Genomic DNA, 22,207 nt, shown 5'->3' with positions numbered 1-22,207 from the left:
GGAGCTTGGACATTTCCTCAGGTAAATATCCAGGTTCATCACTCTTAAATTCTCCCTTCCACCTGACATCAGAACGCAATTTTGCCAACTTCTCTGCCAATTTAAAACAAGGATCACCTTTCCACCATGTCCAATAATGCACTCATCATTTCTGTCTAAGCCTCATCGGAAGTACCATTAGCATCCATAGTCCTACCACCAGTCTCTCCAAAGCAATCGAGGCCTTTTCTATCAAGCACCTCATAATTCTTTCAGCCTCCATCCATTACCCAATTCCAAAGCCATTTCCACATTTTCGGTATTTGCAATGACGCACACACTCTTCTGGTACCAAAATCTGTTTTAGTTTTCTAGACTTTTAAGGAAATAGCATTGTTGCCAGATTTTGCCTAGGTTCTTGGCTATACTCCAATAAACGGATTTTAAGAGCATGCCACGTTGATTAGGCCAGTAATTTATTAAGGTAGGGAGGAAAGAGAAATGGAAGAAAATAACAGATCATGGGTCCCAGAGAGAGGCAGGGGCTGAAGAGTGATAAAGAGGGACGATTTACAGATTACAATTCCCCACTATAGATTATAAATGCCCAGGTTTTTCTTGCATATTGATCCAGGCAGGGGTGAGGAAGGCCAGAATAGGGCAGAAATAGGCAGAGTGATGGGACCAGTTAGCTTTCCCATCTGGCTTTTATTTTTTTATTTAATTTTTAATTTTTTTTTTTTAAGATTTATTTATTTATTTCTCTCCCCTTCCCCCCCGCCCCAGTCGTCTGTTCTCTGTGTCCATTTGCTGCGTGTTCTTTGTCTGCCACTATGGTATCAGCAGCTCAGGAATCTGTGTTTCTTTTTGTTGCATCATCTTGTGTCAGCTCTCTGTGTGTGCGGCACCATCCCTGGGCGGGCTGAACTTTCTTTTGCACTGGGCAGCTCTCCTTACAGGGCGCACTCCTTGCACATGGGGCTCCCCTACGCAGGGACACCCTTGTATGGCACCGCACTCCTTATGCGCATCAGCACTGTGCATGGGCCAGCTCCACATGGGTCAAGGAGGCCTGGGGTTTGAACCGCACACCTCCCATGTGGTAGTCGGACGCCCTAACCACTGGGCCAAGTCTGCTTCCTGCACCTGTCTTTTAAACCATTAATTATTCCACCCCTTTGCTAATGACATGGGAGGAGTCCCAGCTGTTTGTTGTTTTGATTGATTACCCTGCCCATCAATCCCCCAGGAAGGCCCAATGATAAAGCCCTTGGAGAATATGCAGAGTTTCTCCTGGCTTCTGAAGGAAATCTTGTCCTGAATGGGAGAATCTCATGAGGGTCTTCCAGCAGCCATCTTGGGAGTATGGGAGGACATGTGTTAAAGGTGGTGGTTTTTCTGCCAGGTTTGAGATCTGACTATTGATTTCCTATTTACCCTGCTTCACTGGGAAATGGTTTGGCTTAAATAAAGGGCATGTATCAACTCAGAGTTTTGAGGCTGGGAAAACGTCCAAGTCAAGCCATCATTGAGGTGATGCTTCATTCCTGAAGACTGTGATATTTTGGAGCTGGCTGCAGGGGATCCTTGGCTCCTCTGTCACATAGTAAAGATACAACAGTAACATCTCCTGGTCTCATCCTTCTCTTCTGGAAGAGCTTCTTTTCAGTTTCTAGCTTCCTGTGGCTTTTTCTCTCTCCTGTCTGAATTAGCTAAAAAATAATTTAACAAGAATAACAAAACCAGCCATCATTTATTAAATACCACATACATTTTAAAATGTAGATATTAGTATCTCCTTCTTACAGATAAGGAAATTGGACTTAAAGAAGTTAAGTCAATTGCCCTAGGTCACACATCTAGTGAGGGTAGAGCAGGGATTCCAAGCCAAGCTTGCCTGATATAAATGCCAGCCAGCTTTCTCCTTACACTCATTGCTTCTAAGCTGGAGGGACCATTATTCTTTTATGGAGGAACCACAAGGACTTGATTCCCTTCCTAGTCATAAATTATCATTATCAGGCAACTGCCTTCACATTCAGCATTTTGCTCCACCATGTTATCATTCGGATGTTTAAAAAGAAAATATTAATAAGGAGGTTGATCATATGAGCCAACCTTTCCACCACCAAAGCACTCTCCAGGCCCCTCAGATGACCCACTCTGTACTGGCAAATAATTTCATCTAGGAGTTAAAAGAAAATACCTGTTCATTTCTGTTGAATCCCATTCCCCACTCCCATTCTCTTACTCCAACCAAGAAACTCTTAAGTGGAATCTCTCTCCCAGGCTGCCAGATACTTTGAGAGTATCAGGTCTCAAGGTCAGCAAGGTCAGCAAATGAGCCCGCAAGCATCCCTCGAAGAGTTCACCACATTATGTTCTTAGATTGATGAGCTTTTCTTGTGAAACTTAGAAGTCAGGCCACCATAAAATTTGAGCTAGAGGAGACCTTAGAGAAAGTTGACTGGACAGCTTCCCCATCCTGCAATTATGAATTTGCCTGTCTCCCTCAGGAGACTGCAGTGCCTTCTCAGCCCCCAAAGGGAGGTGTTCCTGTTGACACCTGTCCTAGCCCCTAACCTGCCACCCGTCACACACTGGGTACTCAACAAATGGAAAAGCAGATCTGTTCCAAGCTGTTGTCTCCTGCTTGTCCAGGGGCTCAAAGAAATGAGATGACCTGCCCGGGTCTTCATGGACCTCATTCCCAGGGCAGGGTAGTTTGCATGAAATCTGGGATAAAGCCTTTAGAGCAGGGGTCCGTCAGTTTGAACTGAAATTAAAGGGAAAAAAAAATCCATCATTCTTGTGGAGACGTGTTGGTACAGGCGTGATATATTTATTAATAATACACAGTATAATGTGGACATAGTAAGGGATCTGTGGTTTTCACCTGACTGGCAAAGGGGGCGTGGAACAAATAAAGGGTAAAACCCCTGTTTTAGAGCTATGAGAGAGTGCTGGAATCTTTGCTATCTCCCGGCTTTGCTAGCAAGGGGTAAAAGCCTGCTTCCTCATTTGCAATATGAGATAAACAAGGGTCCAATTTAAAAGCTTTGTTTATGTAATTGTGCATGCAAAAGGCTTCTCACCGGCGCGCCCCTGGTAGACAATGGGACTGTTTTGGTGCAAAGGAGAAGGGGGCATAGCTCACCCACCTCCCTACCACAGGGAGCGGAGTAGCGGTGAAGGGTGTGCGGGGCGAGCAGCGGAAGAGGCTGGTACGGGCTCCGCGGGCCGTCCCGACCCCACTGCAAGCCTGCTCGGGCTAGCTTCTGCGTAGGCACTTTACGGAGGGCCGACTTCCCATTCCATCGTGGTCGCGGTGCGAGAGCTGACCGCGAAGCCGCAAGACACGGCGCAAGCTGCTTTTAGACCCTTCCTGGACGCGCTCGCGGCGCGCTCCGCCCCGGAAGCACGCCTCCACGCCCCGCCGCCTTGGCGCGCTTTTGAAAGAGTCTCCTCTTTTGGGTACGTTTCGCCGGTCGGGGCTGCTTGGGGAACTTCCTTCTCGCCCCCTAAACTCCGGGGCCTCCCCAGCGTGCGCAGCGATGAAGAGGACCCGCGAGGAGGTGGACGCGACGCTGGAGGTCGCCAAGCTGAACGCGGCCGAGCTGCTTCCGGCCGTGCACTGCCTGGCTTTCGGCCTGGGGGCCAGCGGCGCTGCCGCTGGCGACTTCTGCCTGCTGGAGCTGGAGCCCGCGCTGTGCCAGCAGCTGGAGGCAGGACAGAGGTGAGGCCGGGGCCGAGGGTCGGCGGCGCGGGGCCTGGGCGCGGTGCGCGGGACCCGCCGCTCATCCAGGCTCGTGCCAGGCGCCTCCTGATTCCATCTGCAGTAATACTCAGGATGAGGGAACAGGGCCAGCGAGATGGACTGATCTGGCCGGGGGCACACCGCGAGCTGCTGGCCTGTCCCCGAGGACTGGACGGTACTGCGAGGCCGTTCAGTTAGCCGGACTAAGGTGATGAAGATGCGAGGTCCACCAGAGCATGGAGGCATGTGTCAGTGGGAACAGGTCAGGAAGTAAAACCTCAGTGAGGTTTGAAGATGTGAAGTGATGCAAAAAAAATAAATTAAAATAAGTAAAAAATTAAAACGAAAACAGTGATGCCAGGGTCACCACAGAACGCTTTGGTATTCTACTTTAAATATGGTGGTAATATGAGTTTTGCCTTCTGATATTAGTTTATTTTCCCCAGAAAATTGGGTAAGACGTCTAAGAATAAGTTTAAAGGTGTATTGAAGACTTGGGAATATGGGGAAACCCAAAGAAACGGGCTTGGGGCTTCTTGAGGGGGGCTCTGAAGCTGTTTCTATTTCCAGCCCAGGGAGGAATTTGCTGCAGGACCATGGATACAAATATGGTCAAAGATCAGGTGGTTTTTGAAGGCATTTTGATGATGGTAGACAACCATCGAATCTCTGTTTTAGTTTGCTAAAGGGCTGGTAATGCAAAATGCCAAAAATCTGTTGGCTTTTATAATGGAGATTTATTTGGGGTAAAACTTGCAGTCCAAAGCTATGTCTGTCCTTGTGAGTCTATTTATTGCAGGCCCAGCAAGGCGGTGACTCAACCTGAGTCCCACCTCATTGAGGTAGTCCAATCAAAAGCCCTAAAGCAATCTTATCAAGTAATCAAATCCAAGTCCCCTCAGCTGAATTTAATGCAAAGGGTACCACACCCAGAATAACTCAGTTTACAAACATAATCATTCTCTTTTTGGTATTCTTAAAATAATCCTAAACTGTCTCACTCTAAATTTACTTTGGTCCAAATTCCTGGAAATTAGTGGTTAAGGGCTTGGCTTGATTCTCTTACTGGCCATTGTTCTCTCAACCTGTATTTAATTTTCTTGTAGGTTTCTTTAATTGAACTCTTCTGGCCTCTTTTCAGTTTTCATACTTTACACATCAAGCTATTATATTTAACTAGCCAATCTTCAGTTGCCAGCAACATAGAATCTTTCAGGGAAGGAGGACTTCTCACATTCATTAGCATGCCAGTTATAGTTAATCTAGCTGGCAGAAACCAGAAGGACCTGGAAATGTGTTAAAAATATTTTGTGTGTGTGGGGAGTTGGTATAAACAAAATATTTTGAAGCAGAGATAGGACAGTGTAGACATGGATGCTAAAAAGTAGGTACTTAGGGCTTAATAAACATTATTAGCACCTAGAGGCTGGAAAACATTTTATTCTTTTAAATGAAGATGTAAGCTTTAGAAAAGTTTACAGAGCCTTGTATTTCAGGTTTTTGCGGTTTTTTTTTTTTGGCTAAAGAAGGGAGTTGTGTACAAGAGAATTAAATGTTTTATAGACACCCCCCTGAAAAACACAAAAAACAAAACAAGACAACCTGCTAGAACCAATTTCTTAGTTATTTACATCTTAGTCTTTAGTCTGTCGTTCTCCTCTTTACCTTCATCCTCCTCTTCCTGCTTTTTCATCCTTGATAAACTCCCATTTTCCACATCAGAGTCTTTCCTTTGGTCCAGTTTGTAAACATATACTTTCATATTTTTCCTTCAGCTTTGCAGCCTTAATTTCATTAGGTTCCAATTTCTTTGCACCATAGCTGATAGTTAGGCCAGGAAGCACTCCTTTGATTTTTAGGTGATAGTCAAAACAAAACAAGGAGGACACTTGAGCACTTTGAGATCCTCAACTTTCCCTGCCTTTAGAAGGAATGTAGGTTTTCATTTCTCTTTTACAACAGGCCTGGCCTGCTTTTGCCAAGTCTTCCATATTTCCTTTCTAAGGATCTTGCTACTGAAGCATTTACTATCAGGCCCAGTAGTTTGGCTGTCATCTGGGAGCTCTTTAGAAATGCTCTCCAAGCCCCATCCTAGACATACTGAATCCCAGTCTGCTTTTAAATAGGATCCCTAAGTGATTCTCACGTACACATTTGAGAAGTACTGCTTTAGTATGTTTTAGAAAATTATGAAAAATCTCAACTGATGCTTCTGGATGCATTCCAAATAGGAAGAAAGGCTTATTTACAATAAGGAAACACATGTGAAATTAAGGTAGTTTTCATGTGAAACATTAAAAAAGAAAATCAAACATGCTACATGTGTGCCATTGTCTATAGCACTATTGGAGGAGGGGAACTACACTTATTTATGGACAGGTGTACCACAAGGTCCTGGTTTTATGGTATCATTGTAATCAATTCACAAAACTATATTGCAGGGAAGCAGACGTGGCTCAACTGATAGTGTCCACCTACCATATGGAGGGTCCAGGGTTCGACCTCCTGATCCTTGTGGCCTCCTGACCCTTGTGGAAGCTGGCCTATGCACAGTGCTGCTGCACTCAAGGAGTGCTGTGCCATGCAGGTGTGCCCCCATGTAGGGGTGCCCCACGCGCAAGGTGTGCGCCCCTCAAGGACAGCTGCCCCATGTGAAAAAAGCACAGCCCACCCATGAGTGGTGCAGCACACACCGAGAGCTGATGCAGCAAGATGATGGAAAAAAAAGAGACGCAGATTCCCATTGCTGCCTGATAATGCAAGTGGACACAGAACACACAGTGAATGGATACAGAACAGACAATGGTAGGGGAAGGGGAGAGAAATAAAATAAATCTTTAAAAAAAAACAAAACAATGCTATATTACAGCTAGTTATCAGAGTTCCCAAATATGTCACAATATTTTCAGCTCTCGAGTTCATTCCTACAAATTGCAACTACTCTAAATTTCTAGCTACTAAAAGGGAGATTATAAGCTTTCCAAGGAGTTTACAAACTATTTGTGGACCAGAGGCCAGCTTCCATCACTGCAAGTCTGTTCCTCCTAGCAGTTTGTACAAAGATACCATGTGGTGACGTTTTTGCCTCTTCTTTTCTCCCTTGCCTGTGTTATTTTTCCTTGGTGAGGCACCTGGTGCCCTCTGGTTCTCACTCAAACAAGTGCTTACTCTGTGGGTCCCATCACTAGGTAATAGTCGTGAGAGTAGGGCAGGCACAGCTTCATAACTTACTTCCACCTCCAGGTATGTTCCCAAAGGAACTGAAAAGAGGACTCAGATACTCATACACCAATGTTTACCTCAGTATTATTCACAGTTGCCAAAAGGTGGAAACAACCCAAGAGTCATCAACTGATGAATGAATAAATAAGATGTAATTCTGTGCATACAGATACTGAATATTATTCACTCATAAAACGGAAGGAAATTCTGATTCATGCTACAACATAGATGTACCTTGAAAACATGCTAAGTGAAGTAAGCCACACACAAAAGACACGATTCCATTTATATAAAGTATCTAGAAAAAGTATATTCATAGAGGCACAAAGTAGATTAGAGATAGGGGGAGAGGGAGAGTAATTGCTTAATGAGTATAGAGTGATGAAAAAGTTTTGGTAACAGATGGTGTTGATGGTGCCTGCAACATTACAAATGTAATGCCGCTGAATTGTACACTTAAAAATGGCTGAAATGAAAGAAAAAAAAAGACTTAAATTCTGCAAGCCTAGAGGATTTGGGTACTGATTATAATGAAGCTGTCCAATGAAGTCTTAATAAACCATATCTTTTCTCCTTTTCTTGCAGTCTTGTGATTCGTGGTGATAAAGATGAGCAGGCTGTGCTATGCAGTAAAGATAAAACATATGACTTAAAAATAGCGGACACCTCAAATATGTTGCTTTTTATTCCTGGTTGTAAAACCCCAGACCAGCTGAAGGTGGAAGAGACCCCCAATAACATTATTCACACTGAGGTACTGTTTTCTGTCTCCTGACTTACATAAGAATGAAAGTATGGACATGTGCTGATCTTGCCTTTAGTTAAAAACTTTACGTATGAAATGTATAATCATGGGGAATCTAAAAACTTCTCTAATGAAATTTGAAAATTGTCAACAATTTTCTGAAGTTGTCTCTCTTTTCCCAATTTTATTTTTGTGTCCTAGGTAAGTTGACTATGTTCTATAAAGAAGATTTCCTATTAGGTAACCTAAAAATTTTACCTATTTTTGTAAATTTCTCTATGCATGTTTTGAAAGGAGATTCCCTTAAACCTTAACTAGTGCATTTGATAATGCTTAGGAGGTAGAGAAATGAAGACATTCGAGTTTTTTAGGGAAGTGTGTTTCTTTGCTTTGAAGTTGGTTTAGTACAGTAAATATCTGTGGCCAAGCCTCATAAATTCCTAATTATTTTAGAGCATACTGTTGGCAGTTACCAAATTAAAGTCTCTATCCTGTCCAGGTTGTTACACACATAACGATCAAGACCAACTACTTCCTTAAAAATAGAAGTTGAGTAGGAAGATGGGAAAATGCTGGAAAACTACAGTGATTGACATGATGTTACTAGAACAGAAGGACTTTCAGTAAATGTATTTTGGTTTTATAGAATTATAAGTCCTTCAGTGTAATTACCTAGAAATCTTGGCAGACCATCCTTTTGTAAAAGATAATATTTTTTCTCATCTCTTGTCTGTTTCATACGTGTTTTTGTGAGGGTAAAACAATATCGGTAAAGGCTTTTGAGCTCTTATTTGTGTCAATGTGAATCCTGTATGTTGAGACTGGGTAAGATTTATCAAAGACTTACTAACACAATCTTAATCTGTGGGTGCATGTCAGATGCCTACCAGGGCTAGGTAAGGAATGCATATGAGCAAAGCAGGTTGGGGTTGATAAATGGTAGTGGATATCCAGAGTCAGGAGTAATAGGGAGTGTGGGATCTATGGCAAATTGGAGAGCACACATCCCAAGTAGAGGGGAGGCCACTATTCTGTTGCCTTATAATAAAGTGGGCCCAACTAGAGCTTCTGGTTTCTTTATTCCAAGGAAAGCTTAAAATTTAGATTTTTGGAGTGAAATTTTTAAATTTTTCATTGTAGGTAATGTAAATGCTAAGCTAAACTTCCCTTTCCCCAAGCACATACATACCTGCACACCAACATCTACACAATGAATGCAGCCAGTAGGCTGCCGGTTTATAAATTATGGATAAAATCAAACTTTCTTGTTTGGTCTGTCAGCTCTCCTTTAGTAGGCATCTCTTTTGGGCTCTGGATCTGGTCTTGCCGGACAAGTCTTACACTAATTTGTATATAGAACCATTCTTTGTCATTCCATTTTGGAGTTGAAAGGTATTCCAGAGATAACCCAGTTTCACAAAACACTTAGCACCTACTAACTACCAGGCACTGCACAAGTCCGAAGGTACAGAGGTGGGTAACGGACATTTATCCACCATCTGGCCTTTATCAACTGGAATTCTTCTAGTGACGGAACTCTCACTGTTTCTTGCATTGCCTAGAAGTCTCTGTCCCTTAACTTCTGCTTAGTTTTGACATGTGCAATACAGAATAAGGGTTCTTCCTTTTTATATCCCTTCATTATTTGAAGATATTATAACGAGTCATCTTTATTTTCTGTTCTTCAGCCTAAATACTCATTTTCAGTTGTTTCCCTCTGGTTTCCAGAATTAATCACCATTCTGATTATTATTTTCTGGGCATACTCTAGTTTCCAGAGTACACTTCAGCTGTGTAGTTCAATCATTGGTTCTCATGTTGGCAGTTCTTAACTGGTGTTTGAAAAGATATTTCCTGAAGGTGCCCATTCATCTGCTTGAGATGGCTAGATGGGTGCTTTTCCAACAGAAAGTAGAATAGCTTGGCTCTCTTTCCTGACTTCTTGTTGCGAGGAAGTGGGTTAAGTTGGAATTTTGCATGAAATGTTCGTTTAGAGTGGTCCTTAAGGGGGTCTGATATATTTGTAATTTCTAGATCTTTGGTTTTTCTAATAATTATTGGGAATTAAGAAGATGTAGACCTAAGTTAAAGAAGTTGAAGAAGCTTTTGATGGAGAATACCTATGAAGGACCTGATAGTCAAAAAGAATTGGAATCAAATCGCTCAAAAGTAAGACTATTATTTTTTTTAATTTTTAAATTCAGGATTTTAAAATAGAACTATATTTAGGGATACCTTAATGGCAACACTCTTACTTTTTCAAGTTTATGTTTAAACATTTCATATATATCTCAAAACAGAGAAAGCACTATAATAAACCTAATATATTCATCACTTAGTTTGAATATCAATATTTGCCAGTCTTGTCTATTCCCCTGTCCCCCATCCACACTTTTTCCCTCCTTTTCAAGATTATTTGAAAGCAAATTCTAAATATCATGTGATAGTAATGTAGTTCAAAGCTTCTCATGTTCCTAACTATAAAATTACAGGTTTTTAGATGTAAAATTCATTTTTATTAAATTAAAAATAGAATTTGGCTCTCTTAAGAGAAGGCATTATGAAAATGCAAAATGCTCTTATTCTTCTCATGTCAAAACTGATTCCTGAAGGTAAGGAAGAATACTTTTAAACCAAGTGAAGAATTGAGAAGTTTTTAATGTAATTAAAAATTATATCCCAAGAATTTAAAGCAGGGACTTAAACAGATATTTGTACACTAATGTTCATGCAGCATTACTCTCAATAGGCAAAAGGTGGAAGCAAGTCAAGTGTCCATCAGTGGATGAATGGATAAACAAAATGTGGTATATACATGTAATAGAATAGTATTCAGCCATAAAAAAGAATGAAGTTCTGATAATGCTACAGCATGAATGAACCCTAAAGAAATCATGTTGAATGAAATAAGCTGGACACAAAAGTACAAATACTAAATGATTTTATGGATGTGAAATACTTAGAATAAACTAGTGCATAGGGACAAAGAGTCTATTGCAGGTTATCGGGCTGAATGGGGGATGGGGGTGGGACTGGGGAATATGGTGTATGTTTGGGGTGATAAAATTTTGGTAACAGATGGTGGTTTTGGTAGTACAATATGGTGAATATAATTAATATCACTGAATTGTACACATGATAGTAGTTAAAATGGGAAGTTTTGTATTATATAGATGTTCTCACAGTTAAGATTTAAAAAAAGTTATTGAGCTCTACTGGCATTCTGAGGACCATATCTGTATTCGAGTTTCCTTTTTCACCATTGATTTCTTATAGTAATCTTTACACATTAGCAAAAGAAAAACTGAGCTAGTGGATAAATATTGCATTAATCTATCCTATGCATTTATTCCCCTAAATGCAACAGGAAATTTAAAAGAAATTATACTCCACAGGCCTTAAAAATATTTCTTCTGTTTCAGTATACAACTGAAGATTTGCTTGGTCAAATTCAGGCAAGCGAGGAAGAAATAATGACCCAATTACAAGTTTTAAATGCCTGCGAGATTGAAGGTAGCATTCTTACTGTTGTTTATTAATCGTGATGGAATAGGGCATCATATGAGAGAAGGTTTTGGTTTTCTTCTTTTGGGCTCAAAGCTGATATTTGTAATTTGGCTCTTGGTAGAAACTACATGTGATCATTTTTAGATCAGGAGGTCAACCAGTGACTTTAACCACTCCTTATAAAGGTCTTTTTCTTTGGATTAAGTGGTACTAGAAAAAGCATGTTAGAACGAGAAGGGTTCTTAGAAATTGGGTAGTCTCACCCTTTCATACTTTTTACTAGATGAAGAAACCAAGGCCTAGGAGAGGGACTGACTTGCCCAGAGTTACATATTGAGTTAGTGACTCTTGAATTCTTGGTTCAGAGTTAACTAACTTCATTGTACAAAACAAAGATGGGACTTTGTTTCTTCTTGTGATGAGTCTTAGTGTATTTCTGAATATGCCCTAAGTAATTTACACAATAAGACTGTGTAAAAGATAATGGTGGTGTATATTGGTCTCCAATTGATGGAGAAGCCCAGCACACCCTTCTTTGATGTTTTCATTGTCCTCTGGCCTGTAGTTGAAATGGTGTTTTCAGCATCTGGGCTGGCAGTTATACTTAAATGGATGATTACAAAAGTTTTTTCAGCCCAGTATGGCTTGTGCAGAAAAGTACCTTAATTCTATACCCAAGTATTAGACAGAGGAAATCAGCATGGATAAGTTGATGTACTGTTTGATTTGCTCACAGTCTTCCAGGCAAGATTAGCCTTTGTGAGACCTTAACTCAAATGTAGCAAATTCTGCTGTGTAAAGAAATTGCCTGTAACTTTAGAACTAACGCAAGCACTTAGCTCTTTGTTGTGGTTCTCTGAGATGCTTCCTAAGCATCTGAAATAAAGTTTTCAATTAAGAATACTTGCTTCCAGACTCTGGTAGGTGGAGACAATGAATGTTATAAGTAAAAACAAAATAAAATAAAACAAAAAACACACACAAGCAAACCAAACAATGGATTTTAATGCAGCCTTCTGGATTATTCACTTATTGCATGGGGTTGGATAACATTTTTGTGGGGTGGCACATAGATTATTCCTTCTGTCTTCTTTGGTTTTACATACATCATGCATCCTACTTTTTTTTTTTAAGATTTATTTTATTTATATCCCCACCTCCCTCTCTTCCCCTCCTTTGTCTGCTTTCTCTGTCCATTCTTCTGTGTCTGCCTGTATTCTCATTAGGTGGCTGCAGGAACTGATCCTGAGACCTTCCAGAGTGGGAGAGAGGCGATTACTCTCAACTCTCTGTTCTACTATGTCTTATTTTCTATCCTCTGTGTCTCTTGTTGCGTCATCTTGCTGCGCCACCTCTCCATGTCAGCCGGCACTCCTGCGTGGGGCAGCTTTCCCTTGTGGGTCAACACTCTGCGTAGGCCAGCTTGCCCTCACTAGGAGGCTCTGGGCATCAAACCCTGGACCTCCTGTATGGTAGATGGGAGCCCAATTGGTTGAGCCACATTGCTTCCTGCATCCTACTTTTTAATGTTGCCTTTATTTTTTCAGAGTAAGGATAGAAACATTTTTCCTTAGAAATGGTGCATGTGTACTTGATTTGTTTCTCCAGGAGTGTTGGTAGTACCAAGGATTATAAAAATGGCATTTTGTAATCTTCCATAGGAATTAGAGGAGGGTGTCTTGATGCTCAGTCTTTAATTTTCCACTGGTCCATCTTGTACCTCTGAGGCTATTGTCTCTTGAATGAGCTGGACTTCTTTAAAAGCATGGGGATACCTCAGCTGTCTGAGAGTTAGGAACTGTCATGGTGCAGTACGGTGTAGATAACCTTGTAGCATAGTGAACCTATGACCTTCACCTCTTTTATATGATGCGCTAATGAAATGACTATACCTCCTGCAGGTTTCTACACTTCCACTTAGAATGTCAAGGTTACTGTGCGATAATGAATATCAAAGCACTTGGGGGGAAAAAATCAAACTTATTCATATGTAAATTACTCTTTAAAATCCACCCGATCTGGGAAGCAGACTTGGCCCAGTGGTTAGGGCATCTGTCTACCACATGGGAGGTCTATGGTTCAAACCCCGGGCCTCCTTGACCCGTGTGGAGCTGGCCCATGTACAGTGCTGATGTGTGCAAGGAGTGCTGTGCCATACAGGGGTGACCCCATGTAGAGGAGCCCCACGCGCAAGGAGTGCGCCCTGAAAGGAGAGCCACCCAGCGCAAAACAAAGTGCAGCCTGCCTAAGAATGGTGCCGCCCACACGGAGAGGTGACACAAGATGACACAACAAAAGAAACACAGATTCCCGTGCCGCTGACAATAACAGAAGCGGACAAAGAAGAGCAGCAAACAGACACAGAGAACAGACAACCAGGGCAGGGGGTGGGGATAGAGAAATAAAAACCAAAAAAAACAAAAAACCCACCTGATCTCCTTTAAGACACAATTTAAAATAATTGGGTGGAAAAAGTATAAAAAGAAGCATCATTTAAAGAAACCTAAGATTTTTAATCTTTCTTTTTTGTAGATGGTCTACTTTATCAATCTATTAGCCAATTAGTTTGTTTAAAATATGCTTTGGTAAATATAAATTTTGGAATTTGTAGGTTATTGGAGGATTCTTGAATTTGATTATGAACTGAAACTTCTGAATCATGTAACTCAGCTTGTGGATTCTGAATCTTGGTCTTTTAGTAAAGTTCCTTTGAATACCTGCCTTCAGGAACTTGGACCATTGGAACCAGAGTATGTATTTTAATTACTTATCCATCCAGATTTTCTTAAGAAGAAAAAATTATTTCCCAGACTAGAACCAAATCCAGGGCATAGATTATTTGTATTTTGATATCTTATAGAAATGTTGGAAATACACAATCTGAAAAGGACTTGGGAATTTTGTCACTGGGGTCAATAAATGTCCATTATCTTCTCCCCTTCCCCCCATTAAAAATATAAATAAATAATTTATTAAAAATATAAAGGAATAATTTATATATTGGAGTTATATTATAATAAACTTATGCTCACAAAATTTATATAAAAATGTTTAGCTTCCCAGTACATTTTAGTTAATTCCTAATCTAAATAAAGTCCTATTTGGTGACCCAAAACACTTAGTATTTCAAGTGTCAAATTTATATTTTTAAAAATCTAGTTGGAAGCACTGGATTTAAAATACAGTGTGTAAAAATATTGATAACTTTTTAAATTGATGTTTTATGTTTTGCAGGGAAATGATAGAACACTGTCTTAAATGTTATGGAAAGAAATACATAGATGAAGGTAAGATTTGAAAAGTATTTATTTTAGTTTCTCTGCAGCTAAAATAAATAAGTCCCACTTAATAATCAAAAGGTCCTACTTACAATGGGTTCATACCATAGAAATGAATTAAGATTAAGAACATATTTGCCGGGGTGGCGGGGAGTGGGTTACACAGCTCCAAGCCACCACAATGTTCTAATGCGTATTTTAACTCTTATATGTTAAAACTGGTAGTGCCTTTCTGAAGTGTAAATATAATAAAAATAAGAAATCTGTAGGTTAAAGGGAGCCAAGTTGAGGAATATAATTCCTTCTGAGTAGTTGCATTGAGGAAAAGGAAACATGACCATGTTTACTTATAAGATAACAATATAAACTATCTGATTCCTTTTTCTTAGGTGAAGTTTATTTTGAATTGAGTGCTGATAGAATATGCAGAGCAACAGCACAAATGCTACTTCAGAATGCAGTGAAATTCAACCTTGCTGAGTTTCAGGAAGTGTGGCAGCAGAGTGTTCCTGAAGGAATGATAACTAGGCTTGATCAGCTAAAGGTAGTAGCATACATTGATCACTGCATTAATTCATGGGTTATCATTAATTACTAGGTGAAATGAAACTTTTATTGGAGCTGAATTTGGAGCCAATTTATTTTCCTACCCACGCATCAGGAATGCAACCCATCAAAAGTCCTATATTAAAAATAAATAGATATAATTTATGTGCCATAAAATTCACCCTTTGAAAAATGATCTTAGTGAATTTACTGAATTATGCAACCATTGCTTTAATTTGGTTTTAGAACATTACCATCGCGAATTATGCAACCATTGCTTTAATTTGGTTTTAGAACATTACCATCGCTTGCCTGAGATTCTTGGGCCTATTTATAGCTAACACCCATTCCAACCTAGTGTATCTCATTTTGTGCCACTTCTTTCTGTTTCCACCTCCACCATTTTAGTTAAATGACCATTATCCTCTGCCTCTACATCAACAGCAACCCTAAGCATTCCCCTTGTACTTGTCATTTTGCCCATCTCTAATCCATTCTCTGAGGTGCTGCTAGAACAATCTTTATACAATGCCAGTCTCATTAGGTAAACGCCCAACTTAAAACACTTTAATGGTTGTCCATTCACTTAAGATTTAAAATTCAATATTCATATCACGGCCTACAAGATCTCATGCTACTTTCTATCCTGTTCACTGCATAGCAGTCTTCTTTCAGTTCTTCAAAAGCATCTAACTCTCTCCTACCTCAGGACCTTCTCATGGACTTTTTGTTCTAGAATGATCTTCCTAATTTCACCACCTCCTACTCATCTTTGAGTAACTTCATCAAGGAGGCCTTCCTTCACTGTCCCCTCTAAAAAAGGCTCCTGTTTTATTTTCCCATAGCACCCTGTACTTTTCTTTCATGGCACTTACCACTGTTTATAATTAAATATTTAGTTTTGAAAAAATGTTTAATTATGGGTGTTTCAGTTTGCTAAGCTGCCAAAATGCAATATACCAGAAATGGGTTGGCATTTACAGTGGGGATTTATTTCCTTGCAAACTTAACAGTTCTGAGGCTGTAAAAACATCCAAATCAAGGCATCATCAGGCAATGTTTTCTCTCTGAAAACTGGCTGCCAGCAATCCTGGACTCCTTTGTCACATGCCAAGGCATATGGCAGCATCTCCTGGGCTCTCTCTTCTCTTTGGGTTTTGTTGCTTCAGCTTCTTGCTTCCAGCTTTCTCTCTCTGCTTCCATGGTTCTCTCCCTTTCTCTTTGTATTCATCCTATTTATAAAGGACTTCAGTAAGAGGATTAAGATGCTTAATCCTAAACAAAAGTAACCTAACCAAAAGATCCACCCACAAAACATTCATACCCATAGGAATGGACCAGCTTTAAGAACAGCCTATCTGCCCCAGTGAAGTTCTGATTGCCATATAAGTCCCTTTTCAGAGTTAGGTAAACTGGAAATAACTCCAACTTCATAGAGTTAATGTGTGTTCAGAATATACACACAATTGATAAGCAATTGTATGACTGATGTAGAAAGCTTCCAGAAAGTTTTAAGCAAGCAATTTAAATAAGTTATCCAAAAATATCTTTCTTTACCACCAGAACATGTCACATAGGTTCAGCTTGCAGACAAAATGTGAATCTCTTATGAAACAGGTTCACATTTATAAGTGTGCTAAAATATTAATCTGAAAAGATGTCACTAAGCGTAATTTTCTTAACTAAAAGGTTTTGAAAAAGATATAAGGTCTAAATAAGAGCTTTTAGTTGTGTTGTTTAGTTTAAAAAAAAAACTATCGAAAGCTGAAAGCTCTTAATTCATGTAAATAAAAATCTTAATATGAAAATTTTCTTTGTTATTTTAATAATTTAAAACTATCTGGTTTCTTGGAAAATTTTATTATTTAACATGCAGGGTTGTATAAAGGAAATAAGAGATGTAAATAAATACATCCTCTTACAAAAACAAAGCAAAAACTGTACATGTGGCTCCCACTCTCCACTTAGATATCATTTTTTTTCACTGTTGCATGCCAATATCTAGCATTGTGCCTGGCAGTTAGTATATGCACAATACATATTTGTTAAATGAAAGGATTTACTCAACATTTACAGAGTTCCTTTTATGTCTAGGTACCGTGCTAGGTGCTGGGGAGAAAATATCACACTGGGTGTTTTCAGGCTGTTCAGATGTAGCCTGGGATTGGCAAGTGGACTATATATTATCTGTATAAATCTGTTCTTAAAATATAGAGCAATGTGTACAGTGGGAAAGGCATGAACAAAATGTTACGTGAGCGACATCTTGTTTCCTAAGATAGTGGAACTAGAGCAGATTGGGGTGAAAAACACAATGAGTTCATGGATCGATTTGGATATAGAGGTCTGGTGCTCGAAAGAAAGATCTGAACTAAAGCTACAAATATTACAATCATTAGTGAGTAAGTTTTAGTTAAATCCAAGGGCTTAGATGAGGTCACCCCAGAGAGTGACAGCAAAATGAATAGAAGGATCAAGATAGAGCAGGGGTTTTTATCCAGGGGTCTGTGAGCTTGAATTGAAAAAAAAACATTATTCATGCAGGACATTTTGGTGTGGGTGTGATATATTTATTAAATAATAAACAGTATAGCGCAGACTTAGTAAGGGGCCAGTGGTTTTCATCTGACTGGCAAAGGAGTCCTTGGAACAAGAAAGGTTAAGAATCCCTGAGATAGAGGCATGGTTAAAAAAATGAGAGAGCAATGTTAGAGCTGCTATAAAAGGAGAGAGATTTATGGAGGAAGGAGCAATCCCCACAAACAAAAAACTCCAGAGACCTAGCACGATGGATTCAAGAAAAGAAAAGAGCTGACTGGATTTGGCAACAACAGGTTATTGTGATCATTAAAACTAGAACAGTTTTACTAAACTGGTGATAGTAAAAACCAAATTTCAGAAGAGAAAAGGAAATGTCCTCACTGTATGAAGGAGCTTTTATTTATGAAAAGGGCTATTGTTAATTTCTGGGAAGTTTCTAAATTTTGTGTAGGTGATATATTCCCTCCCCTGCCCGGAGATGGTGCTCTTGTTTGTTTACTTGTTTTTGCTTGCTATTTTTGCTCCTTGTTTGCTTGTTGTTTTTGCTCATTGCTTGTTGCTCTTTGCTCACTGTCTGCTCGCTGTCTGCTAGCTTTTTCTTTTAGGAGGCACTGGGAACCGAACCCAGGATCTCCCATGTGGGAGGTGGGTGCCCAACTGCTTGAGCCACATCTGCTCCCCTGTAGGTGATATTTTAAATACCTTAGGCTAAAGTAAGCCTAAAGGTAAAAGAATAATTTATGTTTAAAAATTAGAGCATTTCTTTGCCCTTTTTCCTCTTGTTCCCTGTAGGGTTTAGCACTGGTGGATAGAAACTCGAGACCAGAAATCATATTTTTGCTGAAAGTAGATGACTTACCTGAGGATAATCAAGAACGTTTTAGTAGTTTATTCTCTCTAAGGGAGAAGTGGACAGAAGAAGATATTGCTCCATATATTCAGTAAGTAATTTCTTAGAAATGGGTTTTGAAGGTTGTTTTTGTTTGCCAAAGGGCTGCTGATAAAAAGTACCAGAAATCTCTAGGCTTTTATAATGGGGATTTATTTGGGGTAAACACTTAAAAGAGTTCCCAGGCTGAGAAATGTCCAAATGGAGGCATCAAGAGAGATGCTTTCTCTCTGAGCGTCCAGGGGCTTCCGTTTTCCTGCAATCCTCTCACATGGCAGGATCAATATACTATAGGGAAGCAGCTTTGGCTCAACTGATAGAGCCTCTGCCTACCATATAGGAGGTCCAGGGTTCTAACCCAGGGCCTTCTGACCCATGTGGTGAGCAGGGCCATGCACAGTGCTGACGCGCGCAAGGAGCACTTTGCCATGCAGGGGTGGTCCCGTGTATGGGAACCCCACACGCAAGGAGTGCACCCTGCAAGGAGAGCCGCCCTGCACGAAAAAAGCTCAGCCAGCCCAGGAATGGCGCCACACACATGGAGAGCTGATACAGCAAGATGATTCAACAAAAAGATGCAGATGCCCAGTGCTGCTGACAAGAATGCGAGTGGACACAGAAGAACACACAGGGAATAGACACGGAGAGCAGACAAGGAGGGGGGCAGGGAAGGGGAAAGAAATAAAAAAAATAAATTAAAAAAATATGTATATACTATAGCAGCTTTCTTTCTCTCTCCCATGTCTGGGTCAAATATGGCAGAGCTCCCTTTTCCTCCATGGGTCTCCCATTTATATCAGACCCAGCAAGAGGGTGGAGACTCAGCCTGAGTCATGCCTCACTGCCAGTCCAATCAAAAGCCCGCAAACAAATCAAGAAAAAGAGAAGCCCTAAAGCAATTTATCAAGTAATCTAATCAAAGTCCCCTCAACTGAACTTAAGGCAGTCAAAGGGTATCATACATAGAGGAATAGTTTACAAACATAATATTTCTCTCTTTGGGATTCATAAAAATAATCTCAAAGTGCCATAAGGGTTATTTGTATTTTTAGAAGGAGTGGCATAGGGCTTTAGATTTATAAGTAGAATATAACTTCTAAGTATTCCCTGAAGATACTGCTTGCTTTGAAACTTTTAAGTGCTGGCTGTTTTCTCTAATATTCTTCACAAGTTACTGGTACTGGAGATGGACTGTATGTTATCTTTATTCCTGAGTATTGCTTCTAAACTGCTTCTCTGCGTTCCTCCCTGCAAAATCACAAAATTTCTAAGGGGCAAACTATGTACACCACTGACTCTATGGCAAGCATCTTTCTCTGATTGCCACCTGCTACCTTTTCTGCTGTCTTACTCTAACACCTTCACTTTTAACATTTTGGTAGAAGTCAGATTGCAGAAGAAAAACATTAGCCCTGAAGTCACTGCTTTCAGGAATTCAAGTCCACTGCCACCATCAGTTTCTTACTGTGACTGATATCTCTTCCATGCCCTCTTGTTCTTTACCCAGCTTGGCTTCCATGGTATGTCTCTTTCTAGGTCTTAGCTCCTACTGTACATTGTTTACTCCTTTGCCCCTCTCTCCTGTCATACCTCCCAGGCAGAAATTTAAAAAAAATTAAGTCTAACTTTTATCACCCTATTCTAAACCACATTATCTCTTAACTTGCCTCTGGATTATTCTCCCTGCTTCTATTTTTGCCCCTCCCCCTTTTTATTTTGAAAATTATATTTATTTTTAATTCTTTTATTTTTTGGAAAATTTTAAACATTTGAAAGAGGATGTAATGAATTCTCCATGTACCCATTACCCAAATTCCATAATCATCCATTTATTGCCCCCATTATTTAAGATTTAGATAACATTATGCTTTTGCATTAATTAAAACTCTTTAGTCACTTTCCATTACACTTAGAATTAAAGCCCAACTCTTTTCCATATCCTTTAAGGCCTGATATGATCTGGTCCTTGCCTCCTCCTGCAGCTCATGTCCTTCTACCCTTCCTTTCTGTCATGATGTGCTAGCCATATTCATCTCTTTGAAGTACAGAAGAGGAAGCTAGAGTTGAGGTTGTGGAGAGTATGTGAGCTCCACAAGCTCACACAGTTAGCCCAGCATCCAGGTTCTGTGAATCCAGATCCCATTGCATCACATTACTAGTGTTTCTAACTTGGAGACTGTATGATATAATGCAAATAACATGGATTTTAAACTCATACAGACGTGGCTACAAAATTTGGCTCTGCCATCTATTACCTGTAAATAAGTACTAACTTATTCAACTTATCTGAGCCTTGGTTTCCTCAGATCTAATATGGGGTTAAACAACATATTGCTCATACTGTTACTGTCAAGATTATATGAGATAATATATGTAATGTACCTAGTTCAATGGAAGCTTAGTAACCTTTCCTCACCTATCTCTCCCAAACATATACCCTATGCTTGTTGGAAAGATGGATTTAGAGACAGACAGATAAAGAATAACCATTATTGTGAATATTATATTTATGTTCCTTAAAATATTAATGCTATTTATTTTTCCCCCCACAGAGATTTATGTGGAGAGAAGCAAACTATAGGTGCACTACTCACTAAATATTCTCGTTCTTCGATGCAAAATGGTGTTAAAGTTTATAATTCAAGAAGATCCATTTCTTAAAAAAAAACCCATCTTTTTCTTGGGACTAAAGTTACTTTATGAAGTTGGTGGAAATAAGAAAAATACTTTTTTATGTATTTATATTCCTGGCTTTAAAAAATTTGGTCTTTAAGGCACTGTTCACATCTTAAGCATTTTGAAACTTCTACTCATGTCTTAAGTACAAAAAGATATTTCTATATCTTTCAAGTTATGTTTGTATTATGTACACAATGTAAACAAAGACAAAGACTTACTTCCTATATATAGTAGATCTCTGAAATGTATATGGTTGTATTTATAGAAAAACTTGGTTTTTATGATATTCAAGGTACTATTTAATTGGCTTTGATGTTTAATCATTAATACATATGTGTTCTTTTAGAGAATTAATAAGTAATAGTTTTATAGAAGAGGATTATTTATTCACTTACATGTCATTTCTCAAGTGAGTGAGTCCTTGTCCACTTTCAACCCTTTACCAAATTGTAAAGTCACTAGAGGCAATCAGTTATTTCTTTTAGTTGTGTTTGCATTCATGAAATTGGTTTGGTAATTCCTTCTCTGTTCATTTGGTTGGTGTAGACCTGCACATTGAGATGAAATGGGTTTGATCCTCAATCCTATGTGAAGAATACTAATAGAAAACTTACAATCCTATTAAAGGAGAATAGTGGCAGAAGTAACACTAGACAACTTCAAGTGATTTCTAGTTGATTTTGTAATGTTTGATAACGTTCTTTTATATCTTCATTTTTTCTAATTTGTTTTGGCTTAGACCAGTGTTCAAATTAATTTTAACTAGGTTCATCTTCAGTACTAGGACAGTTGGGAGGAGGTAGGCCAAGGTTAAATCTGATTTAAGGTTAAAAAAATGATAATGGATAGTCCACGATTAATTATCCAGGTTTCTACTGTTACTAAAATGTGTAACTGTTTTGTTTCTCATTCACATGAAATATAAACAGGATGGCTTCAAAATATTTATCCTGTCTTTCAATAAATGTATTTGTCCTGCATTTATTTTATTTTATTTTTAACAGAATATTTAAAAAATTTTTTTATTAAAGTTAATAGATCACAAGGAATGTTGTTTCTTGTTT

General features: G+C 39.4%; 1 protein-coding gene across 1 annotated transcript; it reads left to right on the top strand.

Annotated features, from left to right (window-relative positions):
• The first annotated feature begins 3,146 nt into the window (after positions 1-3,146).
• Positions 3,147-22,192, top strand: DSCC1 (DNA replication and sister chromatid cohesion 1). Its single transcript, XM_004480740.5, has 9 exons — positions 3,147-3,715; positions 7,544-7,712; positions 9,738-9,872; positions 11,126-11,216; positions 13,822-13,960; positions 14,445-14,497; positions 14,878-15,032; positions 18,368-18,516; positions 21,017-22,192. Exons 1-9 carry the CDS (start codon positions 3,534-3,536, stop codon positions 21,123-21,125), a joined length of 1,182 nt encoding a protein of 393 aa, XP_004480797.2. The 5' UTR covers positions 3,147-3,533; the 3' UTR covers positions 21,126-22,192.
• Positions 22,193-22,207: the final 15 nt, after the last annotated feature.

This window comes from Dasypus novemcinctus, chromosome 14, assembly GCF_030445035.2.
Source record: "Dasypus novemcinctus isolate mDasNov1 chromosome 14, mDasNov1.1.hap2, whole genome shotgun sequence".
Lineage (NCBI taxonomy): Eukaryota > Metazoa > Chordata > Mammalia > Cingulata > Dasypodidae > Dasypus > Dasypus novemcinctus.
The sequence above is the reverse complement of the archived record's forward strand: the minus strand, read 5'-3'. Positions and strand labels throughout refer to the sequence as shown.

What these genes read in the sequence shown, in the direction of transcription:
- DSCC1 (XM_004480740.5), top strand. Translation starts at nt 3,534, where the DNA reads ATGAAGAGGACCCGCGAGGAGGTGGACGCGACGCTGGAGGTCGCCAAG. An exon ending in TGGAATCAAATCGCTCAAAA is followed by an intron (nt 9,873 to 11,125) that starts GTAAGACTATTA and finishes CTTCTGTTTCAG; the next exon opens with TATACAACTGAAGATTTGCT. An exon ending in AAATGCCTGCGAGATTGAAG is followed by an intron (nt 11,217 to 13,821) that starts GTAGCATTCTTA and finishes TGGAATTTGTAG; the next exon opens with GTTATTGGAGGATTCTTGAA.